This window comes from Carcharodon carcharias, assembly GCF_017639515.1.
Source record: "Carcharodon carcharias isolate sCarCar2 chromosome 37 unlocalized genomic scaffold, sCarCar2.pri SUPER_37_unloc_2, whole genome shotgun sequence".
Taxonomy (NCBI): Eukaryota; Metazoa; Chordata; class Chondrichthyes; order Lamniformes; family Lamnidae; genus Carcharodon; species Carcharodon carcharias.
Window position 1 is genome coordinate 2,905,171 of NW_024470767.1, and position 12,869 is coordinate 2,918,039.

At 53.2% G+C, this 12,869-nt stretch overlaps 1 protein-coding gene across 11 annotated transcripts in view; it reads right to left on the minus strand.

The window, feature by feature from the left end:
- mark2b (MAP/microtubule affinity-regulating kinase 2b) overlaps positions 1–12,869 on the minus strand; it is a 370,292-nt gene that overhangs the window by 28,693 nt on the left and 328,730 nt on the right. For 8 of the 11 annotated variants that reach the window (XM_041182005.1, XM_041182004.1, XM_041182006.1 and 5 more), the window contains one exon: positions 10,162–10,206. The exons of the other annotated variants lie outside the window; for them this stretch is intronic. In XM_041182005.1, the coding sequence (XP_041037939.1) occupies positions 10,162–10,206 (45 nt within the window). The remainder of the gene's footprint in view (positions 1–10,161; positions 10,207–12,869) is intronic. 11 annotated transcript variants of the gene reach the window in all.

The following is a 12,869-nucleotide window of genomic DNA, read 5'->3' on the forward strand; positions in this document are numbered from 1 at the left end:
AAACCTCACCAGATATCTGGACAGCTATCCAAAAGCTCATAGAGGAGTGTCTTAGAGAGAGGAGAGGAGAGCTTCAGAGAGGGAATTCCAGAGCTCATGGCGCCGCCCCCCACCCCCCAACACCCCACTGACCCCCCCCCCCACACCCCACACCCCACTGACCCCCCCCCCCCACCCCCCCGGCAGCTGAAGAGCGATGGGAATCGGGATTGGAGCAGCGCAGAGATCTCGGAGGGACTTGCTTTGTGTATCTTTCCCTCATTCTGGTAGAGAAGGCTCACTGTTAACTGGGACCCTGCACCCACTCAGATCAGAGCCATTGGCATTGACCATTCACCCAGCAGAAAGCCCCATCACTCAGTGCAACTGATCAGCTCTGAAATCCATCTCAATCCCCATGCACTTCACAGATTATATTGAAGATCAATCATTGGTTCATCAAATCATTTTTATTTGCTTTGTAGCTGCAAGCAGAGAGAGAGAGAGAGAGAGAGAGAGAGAGAGCCCAAGGAAGTCAAACTGAATTAATTCCTGGTGAACCAGTGATTTGGGAGTTCGGAGAAGTCCAGCTGTGTGGTTAACAGTCCTGGGTTCCTGACACACTGACAAAGTTGGACAGAATTGGAGGGTGTGAAACAGGACGCTGGCTCTGTCCAGCAGAAAGCAGTCGGGGGAGTGAGGACACTGCACTGCCAGAGGCTGCAAACCCCAGTGATTCCAGTGGGGTAGGAGAGTGGAGGGAGGAGATGACACCCGAAATGGAGCATGTGTTAGCCAGTCACATTTTGACACAGCAGCATAGAACAGACTGGGCTCCTAGCAGTGCTCCAGCGGGAAACCAGCCCCAGTGTTTAGGTACAGCTCTTGGCCAGGACTCAACACATTTCTCTGTCTCAGTGCTTCATGGAAAGGGCACCATCCAGAGTCAGCTGTGCTCAGTCTGTCCTCTGCTTACACAGAGACCTACTTCCCACACTCTCTACCAGGTACAGCAGGCAGGGAACCTGCTGAGAAAACCTGGGCTCATTGGCCAGTGAGAGCCACGAGCTGGTCCTCAAACATTCACAAGTGATCCGAGAGAGGTGAGTACAGAACACTCAGGAGATCAGCTCCTTCTGGCTGACAGGGATTCCCCAGGACTGTCATTGTTACTGTTCCGTGAGGATCGCAGGCACCATGCCCTCCAAAGCTGAGAGTGACTGGCTGAAGAGACAGCTCCTCCCCCAAACCCCAGGGTCACAGGGCAGCTCCTCCCCCAAACCCCAGGGTCACAGGGCAGCTCCTCCCCCAAACCCCAGGGTCACAGGGCTGCTCCTCCCCCAAACCCCAGGGTCACAGGGCAGCTCCTCCCCCAAACCCCAGGGTCACATGGCAGCTCCTCCTACAAATCCCAGTATCATAGGTCAGCTCCTCCCCAAAACCAAGGGTCAGAGGGCAGCTCCTCCCCCAAACCCCAGGGTCAGAGGGCAGCTCCTCCCCCAAACACCAGTCACAGGGCAGCTCCACCCCCAAACCCCAGGGTCACAGGGCAGCTCCCCCACTACACACTGGGGTCACAGGGCAGCTCCTCCCCCAAACCCCAGGGTCACAGGCAGTTCCACCACTACATGCCAGGGTCACAGGGCAGCTCCTCCCCTCATAGCCTGGGGTCACAGGGCAGCTCCTCCCCTAAACACTGGGGTCACAGGTCAGATCCTCCCCCAAACCCCAGGGTCACAGGGCAGCTCCTCCCCCAAACCCCAGGGTCACAGGGCTGCTCCTCCCCCAAACCCCAGGGTCACAAGGCAGCTCCTCCCCCAAACCCCAGGGTCACAGGGCAGCTCCTCCCCCAAACCCCAGGGTCACAGGGCAGCTCCTCCCCCAAACCCCAGGGTCACAGGGCTGCTCCTCCCCCAAACCCCAGGGTCACAGGGCAGCTCCTCCCCCAAACCCCAGGGTCACAGGGCTGCTCCTCCCCCAAACCCCAGGGTCACAGGGCAGCTCCTCCTACAAATCCCAGTATCATAGGTCAGCTCCTCCCCAAAACCTAGGGTCAGACGGCATCTCCTCCCCCAAACCCCAGAGTCACAGGGCAGCTCCACCCCCAAACCCCAGGGTCACAGGGCAGCTCCTCCCCCAAACCACAGGGTCACAGGGCAGCTCCTCCCCCAAACCACAGGGTCACAGGGCAGCTCCTCCCCTCATAGCCTGGGGTCACAGGGCAGCTCCTCCCCTCATAGCCTGGGGTCACAGGGCAGATCCTCCCACACCCATGGGGGTCTCAGGGCAGCCCTACAGGAGAGATGCCTGCAATCTTGGAGCAGATGTTTAGCAATCGAGGCCAGGGGACTGACCATCTGTCTGCAACAGACCAACCCCCACTGAGGGACAGGGGCCAGTTTCAGGTCCCTGCTCTCAACATCTAGAACGGGGCACCACGGTTCAGTGCTCAGTGTAACACTGACACACACACAGCTCACAGCTCAGTCTAACAGGCACACAGCTCAGTGCTCAGTCTAACAGGCACACAGCTCAGTGCTCAGTCTAAAAGGCACGCACAGCTCACTGCTCAGTCTAACAGGCATACACAGCTCACAGCTCAGTCTAACAGGCACACACAGCTCAGTGCTCAGTGTAACACTGACACACACACAGCTCACAGCTCAGTCTAACAGGCACACACAGCTCAGTGCGCAGTCTAACAGGCACGCACAGCTCAGTGCGCAGTCTAACAGGCACGCACAGCTCAGTGCTCAGTCTAACAGGCACGCACAGCTCAGTGCTCAGTCTAACAGGCACGCACAGCTCAGTGCTCAGTCTAACAGGCACACAGCTCAGTGCTCAGTCTAACAGGCAGACAGCTCAGTGCTCAGTCTAACAGGCACACAGCTCAGTGCTCAGTCTAACAGGCATACACAGCTCAGTGCTCAGTCTAACAGGCACACAGCTCAGTGCTCAGTCTAACAGGCACACAGCTCAGTGCTCAGTCTAACAGGCACACAGCTCAGTGCTCAGTCTAACAGGCACACAGCTCAGTGCTCAGTCTAACAGGCACACAGCTCACTGCTCAGTCTAACAGGCACACACAGCTCAGTGCTCAGTCTAACAGGCACACAGCTCAGTGCTCAGCCTAACAGGCACACAGCTCACAGCTCAGTCTAACAGGCACACACAGCTCAGTGCTCAGTGTAACACTGACACACACACAGCTCACAGCTCAGTCTAACAGGCACGCACAGCTCAGTGCTCAGTCTAACAGGCACACAGCTCACTGCTCAGTCTAACAGGCACACAGCTCAGTGCTCAGTCTAACAGGCACACAGCTCACTGCTCAGTGTACCAGGCACACAGCTCACAGCTCAGTCTAACAGGCACACAGCTCAGTGCTCAGTCTAACAGGCACACAGCTCAGTGCTCAGTCTAACAGGCACACAGCTCAGTGTTCAGTCTAACAGGCACACAGCTCAGTGCTCAGTCTAACAGGCACACAGCTCACTGCTCAGTCTAACTGGCACACAGCTCAGTCCTCAGTCTAACAGACACACAGCTCACTGCTCAGTCTAACAGGCACACAGCTCACTGCTCAGTCTAACAGCACACACAGCTCAGTGCGCAGTCTAACAGGCACACACAGCTCAGTGCTCCGTTTAACAGGCACACACAGCTCAGTGCTCAGTGCAATAGGCACACACAGCTCAGTGCTCAGTCTAACAGGCATACACAGCTCAGTGCTCAGTCTAACAGGCACACACAGCTCAGTGCTCAGTGTAACAGGCACACACAGCTCACTGCTCAGTCTAACAGCACACACAGCTCAGTGAGCAGTCTAATAGACACACACAGCTCAGTGCTCAGTCTAACAGGCACACACAGCTCACTGCTCAGTCTAACAGGCATACACAGCTCAGTGCTCAGTCTAACAGGCACACACAGCTCAGTGCTCAGTGTAACACAGGCACACACAGCTCACTGCTCAGTCTAACAGCACACACAGCTCAGTGCGCAGTCTAACAGGCACACACAGCTCAGTGCTCCGTTTAACAGGCACACACAGCTCAGTGCTCAGTGCAACAGGCACACACAGCTCAGTGCTCAGTCTAACAGCACACACAGCTCAGTGCTCCGATTAACAGGCACACACAGCTCTGTGCTCAGTCTAACACAGGAACACACAGCTCACTGCTCAGTCAAACAGGCACACACAGCTCAGTGCTCAGTGTAACACAGGTACGCACAGCTCAGTGCTCAGTCTAACAGGCACACACAGCTCACTGCTCAGTCTAACAGGCACACAGCTCACAGCTCAGCCTAACAGGCACACAGCTCAGTGCTCAGTCTAACAGGCACACAGCTCACTGCTCAGTCTAACAGGCACACACAGCTCAGTGCTCAGTCTAACAGGCATACACAGCTCAGTGCTCAGTCTAACAGGCATACACAGCTCAGTGCTCAGTGTAACACAGGCACACACAGCTCACTGCTCAGTCTAACAGCACACACAGCTCAGTGCGCAGTCTAACAGGCACACACAGCTCAGTGCTCCGTTTAACAGGCACACACAGCTCAGTGCTCAGTGCAACAGGCACACACAGCTCAGTGCTCAGTCTAACAGCACACACAGTTCAGTGCTCCGTTTAACAGGCACACACAGCTCTGTGCTCAGTCTAACACAGGAACACACAGCTCACTGCTCAGTCTAACAGGCACACAGCTTACTGTTCAGTCAAACAGGCACACACAGCTCACTGCTCAGTCTAACAGGCACACACAGCTCAGTGCTCAGTCTAACAGGCACACACAGCTCAGTGCTCAGTCTAACAGGCATACACAGCTCAGTGCTCAGTCTAACAGGCACACACAGCTCAGTGCTCAGTGTAACACAGGCACACACAGCTCACTGCTCAGTCTAACAGCACACACAGCTCAGTGCGCAGTCTAACAGGCACACACAGCTCAGTGCTCCGTTTAACAGGCACACACAGCTCAGTGCTCAGTGCAATAGGCACACACAGCTCAGTGCTCAGTCTAACAGGCATACACAGCTCAGTGCTCAGTCTAACAGGCACACACAGCTCAGTGCTCAGTGTAACAGGCACACACAGCTCACTGCTCAGTCTAACAGCACACACAGCTCAGTGAGCAGTCTAATAGACACACACAGCTCAGTGCTCAGTCTAACAGGCACACACAGCTCACTGCTCAGTCTAACAGGCATACACAGCTCAGTGCTCAGTCTAACAGGCACACACAGCTCAGTGCGCAGTCTAACAGGCACACACAGCTCAGTGCTCAGTGTAACACAGGCACACACATCTCACTGCTCAGTCTAACAGCACACACAGCTCAGTGCGCAGTCTAACAGGCACACACAGCTCAGTGCTCCGTTTAACAGGCACACACAGCTCAGTGCTCAGTGCAACAGGCACACACAGCTCAGTGCTCAGTCTAACAGCACACACAGTTCAGTGCTCCGATTAACAGGCACACACAGCTCTGTGCTCAGTCTAACACAGGAACACACAGCTCACTGCTCAGTCAAACAGGCACACACAGCTCAGTGCTCAGTGTAACACAGGTACGCACAGCTCAGTGCTCAGTCTAACAGGCACGCACAGCTCACTGCTCAGTCTAACAGGCACACAGCTCACAGCTCAGCCTAACAGGCACACAGCTCAGTGCTCAGTCTAACAGGCACACAGCTCACTGCTCAGTCTAACAGGCACACACAGCTCAGTGCTCAGTCTAACAGGCATACACAGCTCAGTGCTCAGTCTAACAGGCATACACAGCTCAGTGCTCAGTGTAACACAGGCACACACAGCTCACTGCTCAGTCTAACAGCACACACAGCTCAGTGCGCAGTCTAACAGGCACACACAGCTCAGTGCTCCGTTTAACAGGCACACACAGCTCAGTGCTCAGTGCAACAGGCACACACAGCTCAGTGCTCAGTCTAACAGCACACACAGTACAGTGCTCCGTTTAACAGGCACACACAGCTCTGTGCTCAGTCTAACACAGGAACACACAGCTCACTGCTCAGTCTAACAGGCACACAGCTTACTGTTCAGTCAAACAGGCACACACAGCTCACTGCTCAGTCTAACAGGCACACACAGCTCAGTGCTCAGTCAAACAGGTACACACAACTCACTGCTCAGTCTAACAGGCACACACAGCTCACTGCTCAGTCTAACAGGCACACACAGCTCTGTCCTCAGTCTAACAGGCACACGCAGCTCAGTGCTCAGTCTAACGGGCACACAGAGCTCAGTGCTCAGTCTAACAGGCACACACAGCTCAGTGCTCAGTCTAACAGGCACATGCAGCTCATTGCTCAGTCTAACAGGCACACAGCTCAGTGCTCAGTCTAACAGCACACACAGTTCAGTGCTCAGTGTAACACAGGCACGCACAGCTCAGTGCGCAGTCTAACAGGCACACACAGCTCAGTTCTCAGTGTAACATAGGCACGCACAGCTCAGTGCGTAGTCTAACAGGCACACACAGCTCAGTGCTCAGTGTAACACAGGCACGCACAGCTCAGTGCTCAGTCTAACAGGCATACACAGCTCAGTGCTCAGTCTAACAGGCACACACAGCTCAGTGCTCAGTCTAACAGGCACGCACAGCTCAGTGCTCAGTCTAACAGGCACACACATCTCAGTGCTCAGTCTAACAGGCACGCACAGCTCACTGCTCAGTGTAACAGGCACACAGCTCACTGCTCAGTCTAACAGGCCACACAGCTCACTGCTCAGTGTAATACACACACAGCTTACTGTTCAGTCAGACAGGCACACACAGCTCACTGCTCAGTCTAACAGGCACACAGAGGTCAGTGCTCAGTCTAACAGGCACACACAGCTCAGTGCTCAGTCTGACAGGCGCACACAGCTCAGTGCGCAGTCTAACAGGCGCACACAGCTCAGTGCGCAGTCTAACAGGCGCACACAGCTCAGTGCTCAGTCTAACAGGCACGCACAGCTCAGTGCTCACTCTAACAGGCACACAGCTCAGTGCTCAGTGTAACAGGCACACACAGCTCACTGCTCAGTCTAACAGGCAAACAGAGCTCAGTGCTCAGTCTAACAGGCACACACAGCTCACTGCTCAGTCTAACAGGCACACGCTGCTCAATGCTCAGTCTAACAGGCACACAGAGCTCAGTGCTCAGTCTAACAGGCACACACAGCTCAGTGCTCAGTCTAACAGGCACACACAGCCCAGTCCTCAGTCTAACAGGCACACAGCTCAGTGCTCAGTCTAACAGGCACGCGCAGCTCAGTGCTCAGTCTAACAGGCACACACAGCTCAGTCCTCAGTCTAACAGGCACACAGAGCTCAGTGCTCAGTCTAACAGGCACACACAGCTCAGTGCTCAGTCTAACAGGCACACACAGCTCAGTGCTCAGTCTAACAGGCACACACAGCTCAGTGCTCAGTCTAACAGGCACACAGCTCAGTGCTCAGTCTAACAGGCACACACAGCTCAGTGCTCAGTCTAACAGGCACACACAGCTCAGAGCTCAGTCTAACAGGCACACGCAGCTCAGTGCTCAGTCTAACAGGCACACACAGCTCAGTGCTCAGTCTAACAGGCACACACAGCTCAGAGCTCAGTGCAACACGGGCACACACAGCTCACTGTTCAGTCTAACAGGCACACACAGCTCAGTGCGCAGTCTAACAGGCACACACAGCTCAGTGCTCAGTGTAACACAGGCACACACAGCTCACTGCTCAGTCTAACAGGCACACACAGCTCAGTGCTCAGTCTAACAGACACACACAGCTCAGAGCTCAGTCTAACAGGCACACGCAGCTCAGTGCTCAGTCTAACAGGCACACACAGCTCAGTGCTCAGTCTAACAGGCACACACAGCTCAGAGCTCAGTGCAACACGGGCACACACAGCTCACTGCTCAGTCTAACAGGCACACACAGCTCAGTGCGCAGTCTAACAGGCACACACAGCTCAGTGCTCAGTGTAACAGGCACACACAGCTCAGTGCGCAGTCTAACAGGCACACACAGCTTAGTGCTCAGTGTAACACAGGCACACACAGCTCACTGCTCAGTCTAACAGGCACACACAGCTCAGTGCTCAGTCTAACAGGCACACACAGGTCAGTGCACAGTCTAACAGGCGCACACAGCTTAGTGCGCAGTCTAACAGGCACACACAGCTCAGAGCTCAGTGCAACACGGGCACACACAGCTCAGTGCTCAGTGTAACACAGGCACACACAGCTCACTGCTCAGTCTAACAGGCACAACAGCTCAGTGCGCAGTCTAACAGGCACACACAGCTCACTGCTCAGTCTAACAGGCACAACAGCTCAGTGCGCAGTCTAACAGGCACACACAGCTCAGTGCTCAGTCTAACAGGCACACACAGCTCAGTGCTCAGTCTAACAGGCGCACACAGCTCAGTGCGCAGTCTAACAGGCACACACAGCTCAGTGCTCAGTCTAACAGGCACACACAGCTCAGTGCTCAGTCTAACAGGCACACACAGCTCAGTGCGCAGTCTAACAGGCACACACAGCTCAGTGCGCAGTCTAACAGGCACACACAGCTCAGTGCTCAGTGCTCAGTCTAACAGGCACACACAGCTCAGTGCGCAGTCTAACAGGCGCACACAGCTCAGTGCGCAGTCTAACAGGCGCACACAGCTTAGTGCACAGTCTATCAGGCAGACACAGCTCAGTGCGCAGTCTAACAGGCAGACACAGCTCAGTGCGCAGTCTAACAGGCGCACACGGCTCACTGCTCAGTGTAACACACACACGGCTCACTGCTCAGTCTAACACACACACACGGCTCACTGCTCAGCCTAACACACACACACACGGCTCACTGCTCAGCGTAACACACACACACATCACTGCTCAGCGTAACACACACACATCACTGCTCAGCGTAACACACACACATCACTGCTCAGCGTAACACACACACATCACTGCTCAGCATAACACACACACACATCACTGCTCAGCCTAACACACACACACATCACTGCTCAGTGTAACACACACACACATCACCGCTCAGCGTAACGCACACACATCACTGCTCAGCGTAACACACACACACAGCACTGCTCAGCGTAACACACACGCACATCACTGCTCTGTGAAATACAGGCACACAGCTCACTGCTCTGTAAAATACAGGCACACAGCTCACTGCTCTGTGAAATACAGGCACACAGCTCACTGCTCTGTGAAATACAGGCACACAGCTCACTGTTCTGTGAAATACAGGCACACAGCTCACTGTTCTGTGAAATACAGGCACACAGCTCACTGAAATACAGGCACACTGCTCTGCGAAATACAGGCACGCAGCTCACTGCTCTGTGAAATACAGGCACACAGCTCACTGCTCTGTGAAATACAGGCACACAGCTCACTGTTCTGTGAAATACAGGCACACAGCTCACTGCTCAGTGAAATACAGGCACACTGCTCTGTGAAATACAGGCACCCAGCTCACTGCTCTGTGAAATACAGGCACCCAGCTCACTGCTCTGTGAAATACAGGCACACAGCTCACTGCTCTGTGAAATACAGGCACAGCCCACTGCTCAGTGTAACACAGACACAAAGAGCACTGCAGACTCACCAACGGGCACAGAGTTGCTGTCAATGTCGGATATATCATCTGCTTCAAGGCTGCTGGTCTTTATGACAGGATGTGAGGGGTCTGGAATTCCGGATGCTGGCTCCTGACCGTCATCCAGAAACTACTGCAAAGTGCACACATGGGCAATGGCTGTCAGGGCGTGCTGGTGGGTGGGACAAGGTACACATGCGGTAAGATCAGCCTGTGCTGGGCTCTCTCCTTGCAGCACTTGCTGCCTAGGATCTCAGTTGGGGATAGCTGTCATACTGCAGCAAGAGGCAGCACCTGGAGGTGTGCAAATCAGGTGTTTGGGGGAGGGGGAGGTGCTGGGGGGTTCCAAGGGCAGGAGAAAGGAATATAATAATGGAGCTGGAAACTGTGGAACTGCTGCCTGTTTGGAGGGTGATTCTCAGGTCTGCTTTTTCAGTGAGTGATCTTGAGCTCAATTCCCACAGATTGTTCTCATTCTCGTGTTCCCTCCAAAGGAAACTGTCCAGTTTGGAGATGACAGGAAGCAGAAGTTTTATAGAAACGGTATTCGATTCTCACCTTGAGCCCTCAGCTCGCTCTCTGCTGTCTCCCTCATAGGGCATCCTCAAAAAAAATAATCAAAGTTCAAATTTAGAACAAAAATTGGAACAACTTGTTACACAGGCTGCAGTAAAACTGGAGGTGGCCCAGCCTTACCCAGGATCCCAGGCTTCTGAACCCTGATCGAGTGCGTTTCGGAGAATCAGGAATTTCTACATGTGTGCACTTTAACCCTTTCCCAGACAACATCCACCTCCAGCTCTCCCATCCGTTAGCCCCTTCTCTCACAGTGCTGCAATCTAAGTGGAACTCGGGCTTTTCTCTCCCTTCACTTTCTGACAGTCAGCAGCTATCAACTTAGAGAATGCTTCCCTCAGCATCTCTGAACCAGGCATTGAGCTCAGTATCCACTGTCAGTCTGTGTGTGTAGAAAGCTGGGACCCACCTCTCTCACTTCAAGCCTGCGATATTCCCACCACTGCCATTCAGCACCCACTTCCTCCCCTCTCTCCACCCCGCCCGACTCCCCCACTGGAGCCCTTCCGACCTTTTCCAATCCTGTGATTTCTGGATTTTACACACAAGCTGCAGTTGAAGTGTGCAAAGTGTGAAATGCAGAGGGTGGGGTCAATTCTGCCTATTTCAGTTGGTTTAATAGAGTTTCTGCAGAGTCAGGCGACAGGACAGGGTGTACCATTAATACAACTGTCTAATACAAGGTGAAATTAAATAGGGAGAAGCTTAAAATACCAGTGAGCTGGGATATGATTGCTGGATTCCTGGACAAAGAGTCCCACCAGTTAAGAAATGGACAGAGTATCAGGGAATCTGTGTGGTGCCTCTCCAGCAATACAAGCCATGGGGAGAGTCAGTCAGAGTGACCCACAGCCAGAATCACAGCACAATCCATCTCCGCTCGTCCCCTGCTTGCAGCCCAGTTTAGCGGTGTGGGTACGACATGTCACTGCAGCTTTCCAATTCAGGCCGGGCCACACTCGGCAAGTCGCTGGCCTCTTCACACCGAGTCACTGTTTAATATCTAGCTGACTGAGAGAGCATGCATGAAGTGATGGCTTGGCGATCATATACAGCCATTCCAAACCACTGCCAAGAGCCTGTTGGCAGACATGTCACAGAATCCACCTTACAGGGATGGAGCGGATTTCATCACAGCCAGAGCATATTCCACTAAAGCACAGCTATAAGCACACACTGCACCTGCCTGACTGGGAACAATGTACACAGAGGAACAATGTCTAAGGGGCTTAACCCAAACTTTAACCCTGAGAGGACAAGGACAGAATCCACGCTTTCAATGGTCTTGCTGAATGAGTCACAGTGCAATTTTTGCGATGGGGTAGCTATGAATGTTTTGGGGACAATGAACTGCTGTTCGGTGTACTCACAAAAACCACAGGGACTTGAATCTTCTCAGCTTTGTATTCCTGGCCCCAGGCTTTTCACAGAGCTCCAGCAGGAGGAGTAAATTTCATCCCAACATGTGAAACTTGACCAATCTCCACACTGCCTTCTGTAGCAACCTCCCACTGACAGAATATTCACACTGCTGTCCCTCTCCAATCTCCACACTGCCTTCTGTAGCAACCTCCCACTTACAGAATATTCACACTGCTGTCCCTCTCCAATCTCCACACTGCCTTCTGTAGCAACCTCCCACTGACAGAATATTCACACTGCTGTCCCTCTCCAATCTCCACACTGCCTTCTGTAGCAACCTCCCACTGACAGAATATTCACACTGCTGTCCCTCTCCAATCTCCACACTGCCTTCTGTAGCAACCTCCCACTTACAGAATATCCACACTGCTGTCCCTCTCCAATCTCCACACTGCCTTCTGTAGCAACCTCCCACTTACAGAATATCCACACTGCTGTCCCTCTCCGTCCGACAGCTTGTTCCACTGCTGAGGTGCAAAGCTACAGGAGAGCACCCAATGGTCACTAGCACTTTGACAACTCAGCTAGTGGACTGTGAGGTGTATCGCCACTGGGCCAAGTCCTGTCTGTTCACAGCAGACATGCTTTCCAGCAGCAGAGCAGTGAGTGATGGAGGATCCAGGACAAGGTATCGCCTTGAGTCCTGGGGCTCAACTGCAAAACATAGATGGGATCGACACACAAACACAGGAACAGATCCCTTGGAGTTCAGGCTGATAGCGCAGATACTGATCACATTCTATTCATTTCAGAAAGTTATTGATCAATTTGGGGTTGACTTTAGGGTGAGATATCGATCAAGTCGGGATTGATTTCAGGGGGTGAGATACTGATTGAGCTGGGATGGATTTCAGGGGCTGCGTTATTGACCGAGTTGGGATCGATTTCGGGGTGAGATACTGATCGAGTTGGGACGAATTTCAGGGTGAGATACTGACTGAGTTGGGATTGATTTCAGGGGGTGAGTTATTAATCGAGTTGGGATTGATTCCAGGGTGAGATACTGATCCAATTGGGAATGATTTCAGGGGGTGAGTTATTGACCGAGTTGGGAATGATTTCAGGGGGTGAGCTATTGACCGAGTCGGGATTGATTTCAGGGGGTGAGTTATTGACCGAGTCGGGACTGATTTCAGGGGGTGAGTTATTGACCGAGTTGGGATTGATTTCATGAGGTGAGTTATTGACCGTGTTGGTATTGATTTCAGGGGGTGAGTTATTGACTGAGTTGGGATTGATTTCACGGTGAGATACTAATCGAGTTGGGA